The sequence below is a fragment of the Acromyrmex echinatior genome, chromosome 7 (genome assembly GCF_024713525.1).
Source record: "Acromyrmex echinatior isolate Ae372 chromosome 7, ASM2471352v2, whole genome shotgun sequence".
Lineage (NCBI taxonomy): Eukaryota > Metazoa > Arthropoda > Insecta > Hymenoptera > Formicidae > Acromyrmex > Acromyrmex echinatior.
Window position 1 is genome coordinate 6,729,953 of NC_141858.1, and position 21,334 is coordinate 6,751,286.

The 21,334-nt window shown below is 36.6% G+C and overlaps 2 protein-coding genes across 6 annotated transcripts in view; one reads left to right on the forward strand and one right to left on the reverse strand.

Moving 5' to 3' along the window:
* Positions 1-21,334, reverse strand: part of LOC105154855 (tyrosine-protein phosphatase non-receptor type 11) — a 46,885-nt gene that overhangs the window by 15,607 nt on the left and 9,944 nt on the right. For all 5 annotated transcript variants that reach the window (XM_011070621.2, XM_011070620.2, XM_087407550.1 and 2 more), the window contains 4 exons: positions 9,791-9,903; positions 9,242-9,593; positions 8,225-8,407; positions 7,977-8,153 (listed from right to left, as the gene is read on the reverse strand). In XM_011070621.2, the coding sequence (XP_011068923.1) occupies positions 7,977-8,153; positions 8,225-8,407; positions 9,242-9,593; positions 9,791-9,903 (825 nt within the window). The remainder of the gene's footprint in view (positions 1-7,976; positions 8,154-8,224; positions 8,408-9,241; positions 9,594-9,790; positions 9,904-21,334) is intronic.
* Positions 1,466-4,991, forward strand: LOC147909114 (uncharacterized). The gene is made up of 2 exons (XM_087407796.1): positions 1,466-1,611; positions 1,710-4,991. Exons 1-2 carry the CDS (start codon positions 1,466-1,468, stop codon positions 4,924-4,926), a joined length of 3,363 nt encoding a protein of 1,120 aa, XP_087263922.1. The 3' UTR covers positions 4,927-4,991.

A 21,334-nucleotide genomic window follows, 5' to 3' on the forward strand; every position in this document is an offset into this window, starting at 1 on the left:
CTAAAAAAATCCTTTTTACTAGGTATCGATCATGTAACTTTTTCTCTAAAATGAAACGTGAAAAGTGAAAATTTTTATACATGTATGTATATACACACACATACAAAAAATTTTCACTTTTCACGTTTCCACTCTAGGAAAAAAATTACATGATCGATACCCTGATGTAAATAACATTGTATCGAATTTGCAATTGACATTACTCAATTAAACCTCAATTTAAAAATACCACAATAAATATTAATATAGAGATTTCACAAACCTTTGGAATATTTATTCGATATTGTGCCGTTTAGCAATGTGCAAAGTATTGGTGCGGCCGGCCGCTTAGTTGCGCCGCTTCTGATGGCGCGAATTTCATATCCTGTGGTCGGACACCTTCTAGAGCTTATCGTTTAAAAATTATTGATATCACAATATTTTGCTATTGATTTGCTATTTGATGACATTTTCGACTTCATTTTTTCATGAGGAATATTGTTTGAGATCGGTAATTCGAAAGGAGAGCAAGAATTCTTTCAGTCGATCGACATTAATTGTCATTGAACGCATGCACAAATTGAGCTCGTGATTTCATCTCAAACATGATTTTAATCCTCGTTAAAATCATCAAATTCGTCGTTCTTTGTTCCTTTTAAAAACAATTCGTTACACGCAAACAAGTTGTCGTTACCGGCAACGGACAATCGAAGGTTCTAGAACAATTCAATTCGCGCACGCGAGCGCCGCGCTCCGACGAATACGTCACGCGCTGTCACCAATCCCACGCACGGATTTTCTGTCGCGCATGACTGTTACGTTGAACGTCGCTAGAAAAGAATCCAAAGCGCCAATCAATTTTGTACACCTAATGCCACGTAATAATTACGATTGTGGCAAATTTTTATTGGATTTTTCCCAAAAGGGAAAGCTCAGGCCGAAAGCAATAAATGCTTCGATCTCGCTGTCCTCCTTCTTACTTCCAAAAAGGTTCTTAGAGTTCTTAGAGTCATAATCTCGCTTCGTAAAATCGCCGTGCTAACCGTTTAGTGAAATCGCTATAAATCGAATCTTTCGAGAAGTGCCGAGAAAAATCGCCGTGCTAACCGTTTAGTGAAATCGCTATAAACCGAAACTTTCGAGAAGCTTCGAGGAAAATCGCCGAGATTTTCCATCACCGCGTTTCCAAGCTCAATTTGGAAAAGGTGACCGCATTTAATATTCTGTTAATCTGATCTTTAATTAATTATATCTTTTGACTTTGTAACTGAATACATTAAAGAAATTCTTTTGTTAAATTAAATGAAACGGAGTTCTCTTCACTGTCGTGCATCATATCAACCTTGTGCCGTTTTCTCACTCGAACCTTTTTCCGCGCGGTGCGCTCTCGCACATTTTCTGGTCCTTCGAGCCGGATACTCGCCGGCATCCGCAGTGTCGAGTGCATCGCGTTCAGTTTGCTAGTGCTGAAAAGAAAGAGTGAGTGATGGGTAAGAAACTGCAGAATTTGCTGACGAAGCAAGACGACCTTCGCGATCGCATGGCTCAGTCAGTATCAGATCTGGAGGAGCTCGGCGCAGCGAACATTACGCTGGAAGCCGCCGAGACAGTCGTCGGTCTTCTGGATGGATTGTGGGCGAAATTTGAGGCTCAGCATGAACTCATCATAGAGCATCTTGAAGATGCATTCGCGGAGAGCGAATACAACTCGACCAGAGTCGCTAACTCAGCGAGAGTGACGTATATCACGCAACGAAGTCTCCTTCTCAACCATGTTCGGAAACTCAAGGTGAAGGAACCGAGCTCAGTTCCAAAACAGAAGGTAATGAGTCTTCCGGAAAACCGTCGCTGCCTCGCCTCAAGATTAGTTCTTTCTCTGGCGCATTCGAAGACTGGCCTACCTTCCGAGACCTCTTCCAATCCATTGTCGGCAGCAATTCATCACTCTCCGCAATCGAGAAATTTCATTACCTGAAAACTTGTCTGGAGGGTCCTGCCAAGGAACTGATTCAACCATTAGCGATGACCGAAGACAACTATCCACGCGCATGGGAGCTGCTAAGCGAGCGGTATGAAAATAAGAGAGAGTTATCTCGCTCCAATTTCTCCAAGTTTACCGCCGTGGCTAAGATGAAGAGCGAAAGTGCGAAGGAGCTCAACCGCGTCTTCAACGCCTTGACCAGGGTAGTCAACGGCCAGGAGAACATTGATAGGCCTATCAACTCTCATGGCTTCGATCTACTAACTCATCTTGCCGTCGAGCTCTTCGATCCAAGAACTCGCCTGGAGTGGGAGTCACTCTCACGCGCCTCGAGCGACATGCCCACTCTTAAAGAGCTAATGAACTTCATAAACCAACGAGCACTTACTCTCACAGCCGCCAAACCACAATCGCTCAAGGTCTCCGACAACCCGTCGCGATCCGCCAAGTCGCATCACGTCAAGAAACACACCGAGTCTTCTCAATGCGTTCTATGCAAGAGTAAGCACCACGTGATGGCGTGTGAAGAATTCAAGAAGAAATCCGCGGCCGACCGCAAGGCCGTCGCCGAAACTCACAGGCTGTGCTTCAACTGTCTCGGCTCTCATACATTCGCGAAGTGCCAGTCGACAAGGACGTGTGCTACGTGTAAGTCTCGTCACCACTCAATGTTACACGACGCGTACGTTTCACCGAAATCTCAAGAGGTCAGCTCACTGTCGGCAGTGCGACGCGACAACAACCACAAGGCCATTTTGCTCGCAACGGCGCGAGTTTCCATCGCTGATCGTCACGGCAATCAGCACACCACACGCGTGCTCATCGACCAAGGTTCGGAAATTTCTCTAATTTCCGAGGCTCTGGTCCAACGCCTACGCTTGCCACGCTCTCGATCCTCAATCGAGGTCATCGGCATCAGCGGCAAAAGCTCCGGGCCCAGCCGGGGAAAGGTGACTCTCAAGGTGACCTCGGTAACAACAGGGACCGACTTCACCGTCGGAGCCTTTGTTCTGCCACGTCTGTCGCTTTATCAAGGCTCTCACGCAAGGATCAGAATGGAGTGGCCACATCTGAGGGGGCTCCAATTGGCAGATCCCGACTACGCAGCAAACGACGCTATTGAGTTGCTTTTTGGAGCGGAAGTATGCTCAATCATTCTCCAGGATGGTCTCCACAAGGGAGGCCCCCAAGCGCCTATCGCTCAAAAGACGCTGCTCGGCTGGATCTTATCGGGAGGTTGCGACCGAGTAAACAACTCAGCACAACGCCACTCGCTTCAGTGCACAGCAGATCACGAGTTGGCCGACCTTGTGCACCGCTTCTGGGAGCAGGAGCGAGAAGTGCCCGCTCCCGTCGCTCTCACGCCAAAGGAGCAGCAATGCGAGGACATCTTCGCGCTGCAGCACCAACGCACTGCCGAAGGAAGATACATAGTGCGACTACCTTTTGCATCTCCGCCGACGACGCTAGCTGAGACGCGAAGACCTGCGCAACGACTCTTAGTCGCCATGGAGCGACGCTGCGAGAGAGACGCACGATTCGGCGATCTCTACCGAGCCTTCCTGAGGGACTATGAAGACCAAGGTCACATGGAGTTGGCGCCAGAACCTCCGAATTTCAATGAAGATCGGTGCTACCTTCCACATCACGGCGTCCTTCGTGAGTCCAGCACCACGACTAAGCTGAGAGTCGTTTTTAACGGATCGCAGCGTGCAAGGTCAGGTGAGTCACTTAACAATCATCTGCTGGTGGGGGCTAACCTGCTGCCACCCCTCGCGAACGTGCTTTTGCGGTGGCGGTGGCACCGATACGCGCTAGTGGCTGACATCGAGAAGATGTATCGGCAAATTCTTGTGCATCCCGACGACCATAGACATCAGTGCATCCTGTGGCGACACCGCGTTGATGAGCCTGTACGCGAGTTCACATTAAAAACTGTCACTTACGGTCTCGCTTGCGCGCCATTTCTCGCCATTCGCACGCTGCGTCAGCTCGCCGATGACGACGGACCGCGTTTCCCTCGAGGCGCGAGTGCTTTACGACACGACTGCTACGTCGACGATATCGTAACCGGAGCGCACGATAAAGACGACGCTATCGCGCTCCAAGTCGAGCTACACAACCTCTGCATGGCGGGCGGGTTCCCTCTCCGAAAGTGGGCCGCCAACTGTCAGGAACTTCTTCGCGACATTCCGCCTGAGTACTGTCTCACCAGAGACTCGCGGTCGTGGGACCTAGAGAACCACTCCACGCTGGGATTGCGCTGGTATCCAACCAGGGACGAATTCGCCTTCTCTGTTCCTCGTCGCACCGTCGTCACGTTCACCAAGAGAAGTCTGCTGTCGGAGACCGCTCGACTCTTCGACCCGCTCGGATGGCTGGCTCCAGTAACCATTCAAGCTAAAATTTTGATTCAATCGGCCTGGCTACAGCAGCTAGAGTGGGACACACCATTGCCGTCAACCATCGCTGGAAAGTGGAAGCGGCTCTGGGAAGAACTTCCACTGCTTGAGAAGATCAGAGTCGGCCGCTGGCTCGGCACCGGCGACACGAGCTCTCAACTCGAATTGCACGGCTTCGCGGACGCGTCCGAAAGAGGTTACGCCGCCGTGGTGTACCTCCGTATCACCGCAAACAACCAAACGAAGACTCTGTTGTTAACCGCCAAAAGCAAGGTCGCGCCGATCAAGCTCGTTTCTCTCCCGCGAACTCTGCGCCGCCGCCTTGCTTACAAGCATGCTCGTGCACACGCGCTCTGTGCTAAACCTGGCGACAACGCCAGTGATCCTGTGGTCCGACTCCAAGGTCACGCTCCACTGGATTCGAGGTCACGCCTCGCGCTGGAAAACGTACGTGGCCAACAGGGTGACACGAATCCAGCAGCAGCTTCCAGAGGCTCAATGGCGTCACGTCCCGGGCAAGGACAACCCTGCCGACTGCGCCTCCCGGGGACTGACACCAAGTGAGCTCCTCAGCCATTCCTTATGGTGGACGGGCCCCGCCTGGTTGAGCGGGAATTCATCGCTATGGCCAAGCGTCAACCTCGAGCCCATCAAGGACGTACCAGAGCGGCGGGCCGCAACACTCGCAGCAGTCGTCAGGAGCAACCTCGAGCCGGAAGAACTGCTCAGATTCTCGTCGCTTTACCAGCTGCTCAGAGCGACTTCCTGGTGCGTGCGTTGGCGTCACCGCGGTCGCGCGGTCGGCTCTGTGAACGGTCAGCACAACGGGTCGGCGCTTCTCCCAGCTGAACTCGACGCGGCGCTCATCAGGTGGATACGCATAGCGCAGTTAGTCACGGCATTACCAAGAGGAGAGAGCAGCTCTCGAAGACAAGCGCGACCTTGTCAGATCCAGCCATCTGCGAACCCTCAGCCCGTGCATGGACGAGCACGGAATTCTGCGAGTTGGAGGGCGTCTCAAGCACGCAGCGCTGTCGTTCGACGAGCGACATCCGATCATCGTGCCTCCAGGGTCATGGCTCACTCGCCTGCTGGTGGAAGCCTACCATCGCCGTACTCTCCACGGAGGAGTCCAGATGACCCTGGGATTGCTACGCCTCCGGTTCTGGATTCCACAAGGCCGAGCGGTGGTCAAGCGATGGCTGCATCAGTGCGTGACATGCACACGGTGGAGGGCTGCCACTCCGCAACCAAAGATGGGAAACCTTCCTCCAGGAAGAGTGACGCCAGCGCGACCATTTCTTCACGTGGGCATCGACTACGCCGGGCCTATTTTCATCAGGACGAGCAAAGGGCGTGGGCACAGCGCTCACAAAGCGTTCATCGTCGTATTTGTTTGTTTTAGCTCCAAGGCCGTTCATCTCGAGGCTGTTTCAGCGTACACCACCGACGCCTTCCTGGCTGCTCTCCGTCGATTCACATCTCGCCGAGGACTGTGCTCAGACATTTATTCGGATTGCGGCACCAATTTTTTGGGCGCCGACCGGCAACTTCGAGAAATGCTTCGAGCCTCCTCGGCAGAAGGACAAAAGATCGCACACGTAGCTACATCGGAGGGGATCCATTGGCATTTCAATCCTCCTTCGGCACCTCATTTTGGTGGACTCTGGGAGGCGGCCGTGAAATCGGCTAAGTATCACCTGCGCCGAACCATCGGCGAAACCAGGCTCACCTTCGAGGAAATGAGCACCCTGCTCGCACAAGTGGAAGCATGCCTGAACTCAAGGCCCATGTATGCACTCTCAGACGACTCCGACGACCTCACGGCTCTGACACCAGGTCACCTGCTCATTGGGGCACCACTGCTGGCCATTCCTGAGCCGTCCTTGTCGGACGAACAGGAGAATTTGCTTTCCAGGTGGCAACTTAGTCAGCGAATGCGAGACCACTTCTGGCAGAGATGGTCACGCGAGTACTTACACACTCTGGCTACCAGACCGAAATGGACCAAGGACGCTTTGCCACCACGCCTTGGATCGCTATGCATCATTCGCTCCGAGCTCTCACCACCAAATAAGTGGCCTCTGGCGCGAATCACGCAGCTACATCCTGGAGACGACGGCGTAGTGCGAGTGGTCACAGTCAAAACCGCCTCATCCGAATTAACCCGTCCTTTGATCAAATTAGTTTTATTGCCAGACGAGGCTAACGCGTTTATCTCGTACGCAAATGCATCAAATGTAAAGAAGAGCTTGAATTGATCGCGTGTATTTTCGTGAATCATTTTTTTCAATGTTATCTGTCATACAACTCTCGTTTACGGTTCAAGTTCTTCCACGAATTCATTGTATTGTATCGCTTGTCTTATTTACAGTTTTTGTAATCTCAACGAGCTCGAGGTAACGTCAATACATACATCGTCACGGAGATGACGAGGCGGGCGGGAATGTTTGAGATCGGTAATTCGAAAGGAGAGCAAGAATTCTTTCAGTCGATCGACATTAATTGTCATTGAACGCATGCACAAATTGAGCTCGTGATTTCATCTCAAACATGATTTTAATCCTCGTTAAAATCATCAAATTCGTCGTTCTTTGTTCCTTTTAAAAACAATTCGTTACACGCAAACAAGTTGTCGTTACCGGCAACGGACAATCGAAGGTTCTAGAACAATTCAATTCGCGCACGCGAGCGCCGCGCTCCGACGAATACGTCACGCGCTGTCACCAATCCCACGCACGGATTTTCTGTCGCGCATGACTGTTACGTTGAACGTCGCTAGAAAAGAATCCAAAGCGCCAATCAATTTTGTACACCTAATGCCACGTAATAATTACGATTGTGGCAAATTTTTATTGGATTTTTCCCAAAAGGGAAAGCTCAGGCCGAAAGCAATAAATGCTTCGATCTCGCCGTCCTCCTTCTTACTTCCAAAAAGGTTCTTAGAGTTCTTAGAGTCATAATCTCGCTTCGTAAAATCGCCGTGCTAACCGTTTAGTGAAATCGCTATAAATCGAATCTTTCGAGAAGTGCCGAGAAAAATCGCCGTGCTAACCGTTTAGTGAAATCGCTATAAACCGAAACTTTCGAGAAGCTTCGAGGAAAATCGCCGAGATTTTCCATCACCGCGTTTCCAAGCTCAATTTGGAAAAGGTGACCGCATTTAATATTCTGTTAATCTGATCTTTAATTAATTATATCTTTTGACTTTGTAACTGAATACATTAAAGAAATTCTTTTGTTAAATTAAATGAAACGGAGTTCTCTTCACTGTCGTGCATCATATCAACCTTGTGCCGTTTTCTCACTCGAACCTTTTTCCGCGCGGTGCGCTCTCGCACAAATATGTATGTGCGTATCTGAATCACCCTTATATGTAATATATGTATAAAGCAAATTATGTTCTTTAACACTGATGAAAGCTGATTATTCCTTAAACTTTTTTTATTAACTTTTTAATATTTTATGGATAATAATCGAATAAAGTCTTGTCGGAGATTACTCAGGATCATGACCTTGGTAATAGTATCAAGATCAAGGGCGGAGTCTCCTGTTCGGTATTTTTAACATTTATTCAGTGTTTTAAGAATACGAATATATATTAGATACATTACTTGAAAGTGGTAATGATAAATTCTCCTGGACTCGGAAAACTCCGGTTTGGTTCCTTGCAAAAAAAACTCACGCAGTGTATAATCAGCGGTTGAAGTTCGAGATACAGCACGCACTTTCCACTCGTTACCATATTCGGAACTTTCTCCTTCTTCCGGCCAATAACGTGCACATTTGTTCTAGGAAAAAGGAAGAGAAAATATACCAAAAATTAGTTTTCCATTTATAAGAGCATTTAAAATTCACGTACCTTTCCCCTCTCTATTTCCTTAGTAGTCATAACAATCACACGAGTATTCTCCTGATAAACCATGTGCCAAAAATCTTGTATGGTATTCGGAAGACAACCTTGCGTAGCTATATAACATTTGCCAAATGATGAATCATCACCACCACTATCAATAGTAGTATTTGTTTCATCTCCTTCTTTGTTCTATAAAACCATTTTATCGTATAAAAATAATACAAATTTTATAATACCATACAAAATATCTCCAAAATCTGAACTATTCTTTCAGATTCCTTGATTAATATAAAATCAATTTTTCAATAAAAATAACAAGATAACACTGGTTCACAGTAAAAAAAATTATATTAAACAGGACTAAGTGTTTTTTATAGATTTTTGAATGCTTCAAACATGATGTTATAAGCAAAAAAATTTCATTACGTCAGATAATCGAAGTAATTTCTAAGATAATCGAGATTTAATGTCCAAAAAAATGGCTTTCCTAATAATATTTGACATTTTTTTGTAAAAAAAAAATTAATATTATTAGAAATTTCAATTAGAAGTTATGAGTACATTGTTCATCCCCAATAAAATGCATTTTTTAATTTCAGTATCTTATACAATTTAGTTATAAAGAATTTAAATACAGGATTTTTATAAGATAGCAAATTTTTGCCTAATCATATATCGTTTCTTGAGAAATAGTCCTAAAGTGAAATTGGAGTAATAATATTAAAAATTAAATTGATAAGTAATTTAATATTATTGCTGCAAATAAGCATCTTAGAAAGCCGTTAATAATTTGATGGTAATAAGCATTTTAAAAACTGTAAATTTGTTAAAATTTAAGTTAGTTTTAATTTTAGATTTTAACTTGATGTTTTTATCTCGTAAAATACATATTAATGTGAAAAATTAAGAAATTGCATTAAATCATGAATTTGTTCAACATCTTTGCTAAGAAAACATTTTTTAATGATATTCTTAATTTCTGAGATACTAAATATATCAAAGATATCGATAAAATAATATTACCCTTATATAATTAGCATTAATATAATCAGCTCCAGGAATATCAGACACTATGTTTTTTAATCGTACTCTAGTATGATCAAATGGTAAAATGTTTTTATAACGATTCTTGGCACGATTTTCTGAACGTAAACCTTCCTTTCTTGAAAACATATGCCGGCATTCTTGCTGTTGCAACGATTCGAATTCTTCCCAAAAACCAGCCTTTCCTTTGCCACGACCTGCTCCATCCTCATTGCTCCCACTAGTTCCATTCCAACACAGCCAGCCATTGGAACAACCATTTTCTTTGTGTAATTGTCTAACTCTGCTTTCAATACTACTAGCATTAATACGCGTTGCATTAAATGGTTGGCTATAAATAATTAATGATGTTTATTAAAAACATTGTAATACTCTAAAATTGAAAAATAATATAGAGAATAAATCAAAATATTATAAATTTTAAGTAAAGTTTTCAATATTTATAATTTTTACATATGTATTATTGTATGTATAAATATAAAAATTATACATAAAAATAATATAAAATAAAAAATATAAAATCCTTACCGAAGATGAACAACGCTTCCGCTTGTTTCAACCATTGGATTTCGTTTATAATGTTCTATTAAATCGCTAAGACTATCAAATTTGTATCCACCACCTACATCATATTTATTATCCTGAAATATTAATTAGTTTCATCTAATTTACTTGCTTGTAATATAGTCAAATATTTACTTTAATTATCCTTATATATACATACAACGCACGCACGCACGCATGCACGCACGCACGCACAATGTTCTTCTATCTGATATAATTGAAAAAGTAATAATTCTACACACATGAAGAAATAAATCTAAAAACTTAAATAAAACTTTTTGCAATACTCTGTATTTTTTAAATAATTTTATCATGCTCCTTTATGCTGTTTTAAATTCAAAGGCTCCAAGTTTATATATTATATTAGTAGTAAAAATAAAATCCTATAAAAATATGGTATCTATTATATATAAAAATTAATAAAATAGTTATTTTATCCGTCTATCTTTACTTGTCAATAATGTCATTTATAATACCTCACCAACAATTCATATCAATTAAAAAACATAACGAATTATTGCTAAAATAAAGTTCATACTATATTGCGAAAATCCTAAAATGTCCAGTGCTATAGTCTGCTCATAATAATAAAGACAAATTATTAATGTAATGATGGAATCACACGATCAATTTCTTGAATGATAAGCATGCATGCATGTGTGCACACATGTTGCTATGCTTGCTTTGCTGCATACATTCTGATGCTTGACAAATAACTATGAAATTAGCAATTGTTTCTTTTGATTGATTTATGCCTTCATGCGAGGAAATAAACTATGATAACTCAGGAAAATTAGATCTTTGGAGGCAAAATTGCCATAAAAGATTTGTTTGCGAGAAGTTATTCGAAATAACATATTATACATATAACATACTAAAAGTTTTGACCACCAGTGAACTTGGAAAACTTGCTAGCTTCAAAAAACTCACCAGAAATGCGGAAAAGCTGATAAAATCACGAACAATTTTATTTTTTTATTTTCGACGAAAGTCGTACGATCAATGCTTTCCGTGATAGAATTTTTTTAAGAATATTATATTTTTAATTATTTCGAGAACAAAGCGATTTTTCACACTTTTTTGATAAATATCTCGCTACACCCCTCCCCTCTTTCTCCCCTCCCTCCCACCTCTTTTCCTCTCCCTTCTTCCCTCCTCCCCCCTCTCTCTCAAGCACAAAATATTTCTTATGAAAATTACAAGTTATTGAATTCCCTACAAAATTATATACTTTAAATAGCATGAAAGAAGAAAAACAACCATTTTTTTATTTTCGCATAAATAAAGAAATGCAAATTTATTTTTCGGAAAAAATTCTTCACCAAAATATTGATATAATAGATTGGTAGAAATGCAATTTGCCACCATGTACGAGATTTCCAATACTAGCAACAATTATAAAATAATATATTTTTGCAATTTATATATATCTCATAAATTGTTTCTCCTCCTTGTACACTTTTAAATTTAATTAATTAATTAATTAATTATATTATAGTTTATTATAAGTGGAAAACCCAATTAAAAAATCATGAAGAAGCACATTTAAATCGTTAAAAAGTTTCTAGATCAATTTTATAATAAATTCAGGTACCCAAAATTTACGGATATCCGAAAATTACAAACATTCAGGTCTCGATTCGATCTCGAAAAAAATTCCCGATCCGAATCCGAGGTTTAGATACTCGTAATTTCAAGTATCCACACATCCCTAATGCATACATAATCATATGTATTTAAATATAAAGGTAAAATTTAATTTGAATAAAAAATGAAGTAAGACTTATTCTTATACAAAATTAAGATATACAAATTAATAAAAATATGTGTTGCAGCAAAAAATATGACAATACAAAGAAACATAATATACAATATATGCTTTTAACTGATTTATTAATTAAAAAAAAACACAAGTGAATTAGAGCAATTAGGAATCGGCACTGTAATAAAAATAACTACGGATACATTCACTAATGTGTAATACATTTTAAAACACTTTTAAGATCTGTTAGTCATTTAGCGCACCAATTCCAACGCCGATTCCTAATTGTTCTAATTTAGCTTATTGCTTTTTTTTAAATTCATTTTAATACAAGGAATCTTACTTCGATTTATATATACAACTGATTTATATTTTAAAATATTTTCTTTGTTAAAAATATTTTTGTCAAAAATATATTTTTATTAATTTTTACTTCGTATTTCGGAGCATTCCAATAATCCCAACCTATTTAACTTTCCGATTCCAGAAAGAGCATAAAATAAATTACTTTAGAACTTCATTAGAATACTAACTACTTCATTAGAACCTAAAAGTTATTTCGATTTCATCGCGAATTCATTTAGACTAAAAAAAAGGTACTTTTTGGAATCGAAAAAGAATTCACAATTGGTGACATAAAAATAAATTCTTTTGGGACCTCTTAGGAATACTTTTTTTTTTTAATAGAAATTTGGACAGAAAAAGAATTCATTTCGTAAGTTGGGAATGAAAAAAGAATTCTTTTTGAATTCTCTGTGCTATCTGGGAACTATATTTTGCACAAAAATTGACGGACAGAGAAAAAAAAAAGTATTTTATAGGAAATTTTCTAAGCTTTAATTTGATATACTTTATTTTTTACGTAAGTCCTTTAAGAACAGATTTATAAAAAAAAGTTACGGAGAACGTTTTTTTAGAAAATGTTGGAAAAAGACAATTTTTCTGTTTTCCCAAAAATAAATTTTAGAAAGTGATACGCAACTATTAGGTGTTGGAATTAATTCGTAGCGTTTTACAAGTGATGGGAAGTACTTTCATTAATGTATTTTTTAATGCTCATGTGAAATAAATAACATTCTTTCATTAAAAAACGCTACGAATTAATTCCAACACCTAATAAGATCGTATATAAATACATGTGAACTTTGAAATCGATTCGAGATTCATCGTTTGGTTTTTTTGCTGTAAAACAGGTAATGATTCTATTTCTTTATATTCCGACTAGAAGATTTTAATATATACAATTTTATTTAGAATCTGGAAATTCTTGTTCTACACTTTTCTTGATATGACAATTGACGGTGTAACATTACTGCATGAAGCATCTTCACATACAAAAGAACATGTTTATTTAATTACAACTCTCGACTGTTGAATTTAATGTCAACTAGATGTAATTCTGCGTTTTAAGAATATTATTGAATTACTGAAGATGGCCAGATTGTGGCCGAAACGTTTAATGTTTTAATTAATGTAATAATAATTATATATCACAAACTATAACTTGTGCTGTGGTTTTTTATGCTCTTATTTTTTATATGTGTTAATATTAGAACCACGTTAGTTTCAAGATATACTTTAAAAAATTCTATCATAAAAAGTATTGATCGTACAACCTTCAAAAAGAAATTGTTCGTAATTTTATCAACTTTCTTTTTGAAAATGACCCTTATTTCGATAAAATGAATACTTTCTGAGATATTTTTTAAAAACCGCACTTTTTATCAATTTTTTGAAGCTGGAAAGTTTTCCAAGTCCACTGGTATAGCGGAGAACTTTTTTTAATATGTTGTATTAGGTGTTGGAATTAATTCGTAGCGTTTTTTAATGAAAGAATGTTATTTATTTCACATGAGCATTAAAAAATACATTAATGAAAGTACTTCCCATCACTTGTAAAACGCTACGAATTAATTCCAACACCTAATATAATACGTAATTTCGAACAACTTCTCGCAAACAAATCTTTTATGATAATTTTGCCTCCAAAATACAAAAAAAAATTATTTTCTTGGGCCAATGAAGTATTATATAATTAATATAAAAATCATGTATATCGGCATACAACGCTCAATGCATGAACGAATTCTAGCAGGCATGTCTGCATGCATGCATATCATTCAAGAAATCGAGTATCGTGTAATTCCATCTTTAATTTATTAATATAAAAAAAAGTTTGTTAAATATTAATGTGTTCTAAAAGACAATACAAAGAAGTACAGGGCATATAAGAGTCAACATAATTAATTACAAATGCAAGAACTGTAATGATATATAAAATGTATTAAAAAATTCTATAAATAACACATTGTAAAACACATTACATTACATATTTCAGCTCTTGGATTAAGCCATCTTCAGATAAAACAAAATTTACAACCTTAAAATTCATTTTCATTGTCATAGAAAAATCACGATAAAAGTTGTCCAATTTATATAGCGATATGGATCAATGCCTCACGAAGACCATGAATTACTTGCAAATGATTTACTGACCAATTATTCGGAATTTCATGATATTCTTATTAAAGAAACATATTCGTTAACCAATAAATAAAAATAAAAAATTAAAATTAAAATCTGAATAAAATAAAAATCTGTTAAAATGTTATTTACTTTTAAAATTCTGTAAAAACTAAGCAAAAACATCATCTCAATAAAACACTCACCAACGTGATCGCATCAACGCTCACCAATGTGATCATTTCTTAAAAAGAAATATTTCGTCAAATTCATTAGAAAATCGTGAAATTCGTCAAATTATAAGAGGTAATATACCAGTCAGATAGTAATAATACATAATGCAGTCATTATATTAAAACTTAAAATAATCAGTACAGATCGAATCTTTCAGAAGTAATTTTTTGAAGATATGTTAACGGTAAGGCTGACTGTCACTATCTGAGCGGCAATAGATTGACAAAACGATTAGATAAGAACAATGTTAAGTTTTATTTATAATCGATGTATACGCTTTGTGAAGACCCTCCGTGTCTGTTTGGAGATTAATACTGTTTTTTTGGTTTTTAATATTTAACATTTCAGAAATTAAGCATTTATTATAACATGGCTCTTCATTTAGTATCTGGATGTTATTCCAATCCAAACCATGTGTCATCTGCAGTTTATGTTCGATGATCACAGAACGGGTAGATGTATTCCAACGAATATGATTACGGTATTCTATAATTTTAATTTTAAGTTGTTTTAAACCCGACCGTTTGTCTGACATATGATACATCACAATCCTTGCACATGATCTTATGTACTACATTGTTTTTTGACCAATTTAAACAAGAATCCTTTTGTACCTTAATGAACTTACTTAATGAATTTATTAGAGCTATAATAGGAAATTTTCTTTGATATCCTTCTCTATTAAATTTTTTTAATTTCTCTGTTATCAATGGAACAAAGAGCACAGTAAACCATGATGTACATAACATCCCTTGTCTCATTGTTCATGCAATCATGTATTACTGCTCCTTCATACTGAATGCTTCTGACTTTAACATTGATTGTGTCAAAAAGGAATTTGGGGGGATAATATTAGTTCTCTATTCCTCTATTATATTATTCTTTAATATATTAACTATCAATCTCTATTAGTTCTCTATTAGTATATTAACAATCAATATAAGACTCTTATAATATAAGGCGTATGACTTTGCTCATGCGGTTTTTTTCCGAAATTCGAGGCTTTATTGTAAAAAACTGGTTACATTTATGATTCAAAGTATTGTCCATCGCTGGCCACTACTTTTTCCCATCTTTCGGGCAGCATACGAATCCCGCGTCGAAAAAACTGGTCATCTTTTGAGGCGATCCACGAATCGATCCAATTTTTGACTTCTTCATAAGACCGGAAGTGCTGGTCAGCCAGGTCGTGTGCCATTGATCGAAACAAGTGATAGTCAGAAGGAGCAACGTCTGGAGAATACGGCGGGTGGGGTAGGACTTCCCATTTCAACGTTTCCAAGTATGTCTTGACCACTTTCGCAACATGGGGTCGAGCATTGTCATGCTGCAAAATCACTTTATCGTGTCTCTCGTTGTATTGCGGCCGTTTGTCTTTCAATGCTCGGCTCAAACGCATCAATTGCGTTCGACACTGATCGCCTGTGATTGTTTCAGTCGGTTTTAACAGCTCATAATATACTACGCCGAGCTGGTCCTACCAAATACAGAGCATGATCTTGGAGCCGTGAATATTCGGTTTGGCCGTCGACGTGGAAGCATGGCCGGGAACTCCCCATGATTTTCTGCGCTTGGGATTATCGTAATGAACCCATTTTTCGTCCCCAGTCACAATGCGATGCAGAAAGCCCTTCCGTCTTTGCCTTTCAAGCAGCTGTTCACAAGCAAACAAACGTCGTTCAACATCTCTCGGCTTCAACTCGTACGGCACCCAATTTCCTTGCTTCTGAATCATTCTCATGGCTTTGAGACGTTTTGAAATGGCTGATTGAGTCACTCATAATGATCTTGCCAATTCTTTTTGATTTTGACAAGAGTCTTGATCAAGTAATGCCTTCAATTCTGCATCTTCGAAAACCTTCTCTCTTCCACCGCTACCTGCTGGTCTTCGACGTGAAAATCACCGTTCTTGAAGTGTTGAAACTACTTATGACACGTTCTTTCACTAATAGTGGCTTCACCATAAATATTTGAAAGCATTCGATGAGCCTCAGTCGCAGATTTCTTCATATTGAAGCAGAAAATTAAAACTTCCCGCAAATGACAAGAATTTGGCTCGTAAACTGACATTTTCAATCGAGAATAACTTTATGATGCAGACACAAATCAACTAATGTTTCTTTTTGGATTATGTTGACAGATTCCCAAGTTTATTGTGTGACGTCTATGATCTATTTATTTCGATCACCACTTACCGCTAAAGCCATCTATACGAAAACCGAATGAGCAAAGTCATACACCTAATAGAATTCAGAGTTAGATAACAATAAAGCCCTGTCTATCAAACCAAAAATTATACCCTTCTTTTGAGAGATAGGATGATTTGAAAAATAATTTAAAAACCTCTTCGAAAAAGTTGGTTTTTGATACTAATTGAAAGTTAAATGTTTTTCTTTACCATAATCGTCACATCAAGAAAATTTAGTGATTCAGAGCCTACTTCTAATGTGAATTATAGACGTGAGTGAAACGAATTAAAACTTTCGAAAAACGAATTGATTTCAGAAGAAGGAACAGCAGCAACTAAATCAACATAACGATAATAAAAAAGAAACTTTAGAGATTATTGTATTAGGTGTTGGAATTAATTCGTAGCGTTTTTTAATGAAAGAATGTTATTTATTTCACATGAGCATTAAAAAATACATTAATGAAAGTACTTCCCATCACTTGTAAAACGCTACGAATTAATTCCAACACCTAATAAAATAACAAAAACATTTTCTCTAATTTTTGCATTACTAAGTCTGCAATGGTGGGTGACAACGGAGAACCATGGATGTACCTAAAATTCTATTTATAGATGTTAATTATAGATTTATAGATGTTGTATTATTAAATGTAAAATATGTTGAATATCTAGAATAAATTGAACCGCCATCAGGAACTCCGTCTTGGGTAAGTCACATTTTTTTTAGATGAAATTCCAATTGTCATTTACACAATCGATAGTCATGTCTAATGGAATGTTAGTAAAGAAAGAAACTACATCCAATAAGATTAATTTGTAATTATTATCAATTTTCATCTCTTTTAGATCTTTAACAAGCTGCAAACTATTTTTTATATAACTCTCAACTTTAGGAATACTTTCAAACATGATGTGTAAAAATGAGACTAAGGAATATAACGAACTATCTATTGAAGATCCTGGACAATTCAGTTTGTGAATCTTCGGCATTGCATAAGCCCTCGGAAGCAACCCATCACTGCAATATAAACGTCTATATTGAGCTTCATTAATATATATTTGCAAGTCCTCTATCTGTAAGCACAATTCTGAGATGTCACTTTTTACAAGGATCTCTTTTTAATATTTCATACATATCTGTGTCACTAAGCATTTCATTCACTTTATTAACGTAAAAATCTTTTTCAAGGCTACAGTGACATTACCCTTGTCAGCATGTGTGAATATTATGTCAGGATTTAATTTTAAAAAATCTTTTGTGACAGTTTCTAATTCTAATAATTTTGTGTCAATGGATGTTGTGAAAAAAGAAGAGCAAACTAGGTTATTAAATACGAGTATGGAATGATTTGTGATATCAATCCTTTTATCAATTGACAATTTTCAAGTACTATATTCTATACTTTTAATGAAATCAAAAATGATGTTCTTTTTATTTGGTAACGCAAAGTTCTCACCAAGTTGTAAAAACTCTGCACATCGTTCAGAATGATTGTAGAAGAGAGATTCACAAATCATTTGTTTCTGATAGAGGAAAGAGAAGGTGAAATTTCACTATTTAAGAAGGAATTCGGATATATTAATTTTGTGGATGAAAGAGTTTGATTTATTATCACAACTGGATGAGACGGTAGTGTAAGAGAGGAACATTTTAACAGATTTTTATTTTATTCAGATTTTAATTTTAACAATAAGATTGGAAACAAGACCGTTTATGTTAAATAACATTACTTTAAATACGAAGCGCCACTACGGTCTGAACGTTGAAATGTTGAACTAATATATATATATATAAATGAATTAATTTCAGAAATGATAATTGCGTGCCGATATGGTTGTCGGACTTTCAACGCAATCAATCTGAAATATTATATAATAATCCCCCCAAATTTCCTAAGTTAATCTTAAAAAACTGTAATAAACTTTTAATTTTAATTTTTTTTTATTTTTATTTATTGGTTTTATTTATTAACGAATATGTTTCTTTAATTAAAATATCATGAAATTCCGAACAATCGGCCAATAAATCGCTTGCAAGTAATTCATAGTCTTCGTGAGGCATTCATTAATATCGCTACTCATCATAATCGCGACAACTTTTATCACGATTTTTCTATGAAAATGAATTTTAAGTTTTTGTGAATTTTGTTTTATTTGAGAATAGCTCAATACAAGAGCCGAAACATGTAATGTAATGTGTTTTACAATGTGTTATTTATAGAATTTTTTTAATACATTTTATATATCATATTACAGTTCTTGCATTTATAATTAATTACGTTGACTCTTATATGTCCTATACTTCTTTGTATTGTCTTTTAAAAAACTAAGAGTCCTGTACTATTTGTTATTTGATTTAATGAATATGTTCTCATGGATAGATATAGTAAAATTATTAGGTGTTGGAATTAATTCGTAGCGTTTTACAAGTGATGGGAAGTACTTTCATTAATGTATTTTTTAATGCTCATGTGAAATAAATAACATTCTTTCATTAAAAAACGCTACGAATTAATTCCAACACCTAATATAATAAAATTTAATCAATTATTTAAAATAGCAAGGAAAATAGAATAAAATATTCACTAAAAAGCTGATGAGAATAAAGTTTAATTTCATACAACGAAGAAAAATCAATAAGGAATTAAAATTATTGGTCATTCTTAAAAAATAGGGGATAATGCATTAAGACTCAAAAATAATAAAGAAACTTTCGATTCTAATTGAAAAACAACATTTTGAATTGATCATAAATTATATGTGTTTCTAAGATAAATCAAATTATCAAATGAAAAAAATTAATTTAATCTTACTGTAAGTGCATGTATGTATAATTTGATGAAGATTCTAAGAATATAATGTAAATAATAAAGCTGCAAATCCCATATTTGAGTTTGGTGATACAGACTATTTGCAAAAAACTGTATGAAACGGAGTCATTCAAAAAAGATTTAAAAATGAAGATTTTTTTGGTAACAATCCCTGATTTGATGATTTTCTTACATAATATCTTCCATTATATCCCAGATTTATTTTAATTTTGTCTGATAAAACACTTCTTCACTATTTTTTCACAATTTCTTTTTTATCACATATTTCTTTTTTATCTATTTTATACAATCTTTTGTTAAGTGTAATTTGCATCACATTCTTCAAACATAACGTACATGGTTTTTATACATAGTTTTTATACGTATAATACCGTATGTTATATGTATTATATATACGTTTTATATGACTAGTAAAATAATCGTAAAAAGACACATGAAATGCTTTTATAATGCGCATGCGTAGCTTATTTTCATTTACACCTTTATTATTTTTTACAATTATTCACTGATTGTCAGGGAGGATAAGCACAATTTGCGTCCATTTTTATCAATATTTTAAAGCAATCTCATTATTTTGTTTTATTCAAATTGCTTTTATTTATAAATGGCATGTAATAAAAATTAACATGTCATTTCTCACTTCTAATGTCGATTCAATAAACAATTCAATATGGCTGTGGTCTACTCAGGAGCATTAACGTGGATTTTTTTCAAATAGGATTATATATACGTATTATACGTATTATACATACGTACTATACGTAAGAAACTACTCGCAGCTCTAAATTGCCCAACCCTGTTAAAATGTAAATATTCCTAGCAGATCTACCATTTAAATTACATTCTTAGAGTTTATATCGAATTGTACATGCACTTACAGAAAGGTACGATTTATTTTTAATTTCATCTGATAACTTGAATGGATCTATTTTAGAAACACGAACAATTTAAAATATAGCTTGTTGCGAATATCAGAGATAGAGCCTTAAAATTGTTCTCATGACGACGTATTGATAATTATATTATGATAAATGATCTCATCGATGTAATGACTATCATTGTAATACGGATATGTAACAGAAATCCATTAGCATAGTGACAAGATGTATGAATAATTTCGCGAACGCAAAAACTTTTCATTGAAACAAAAAGAAGTAAATAAATTGTTAGATTGTTAAGCAAAATTTGTGGATCGAAATGCATCTATTATCAATCCCGTACATAATCCTTTGTTTAGCCTTAATCCTTAGTTTGAGTTTCTTCATTATTTTTAGTTTATAATATATATATTTTCCACTATTTCTCTAAATGACCAATAATTTTTGCAATATTTTGTTGCAATTTTTCTTCATTACATAAAATTAAAATTTTTATTTTTTCACCAACTCTACAGTAAATATTTCGCTTTATTTTCGTAACAATTTCAAATAAATAACTAAATTTTATTATAATTTTATTATACCTAATCTACGAAACACATTAATATTTAACAATCCGACTGTATCCAACAATATAATTGTTTTTCCTGTTAATCTAGCAATTCTCAAATTTTTAAATCCATACCACCATAAAAGTAAAAAGGATTTTTATTTCAATTTCATAGATCACCACTTCGAATTCGATACTCTTACGAAGAATCACGACAATTTTAATGTAATTTAATTACGTTTAATTGATGAAAGAAGACAAGATCGTTGTATATGTATTTACAAGTCATTTAACTACTGAAGATAGTTCTGTGAGAACTGTTTGGAAGATTTGAACAATATATTCTGTTTTGCATCGACAACGTGCTAGGCTCATTTGCCCTTATATAAATATTTTATTTAACAATCTTTTTTTTGTGTTAATAAACTTACTTATAATTAATAATTTAATTTTATTATTGTGATCAGAAGCGCTTTAGAGCGCTTTAAGATTCTCGCAATACGACATGCATCTTATTTCAACAATAGTGAATTATGTTTTTTTGGTTGATATAAATTATTGCTACTGTGAATAACATTACTGATAAATGGATAATATAA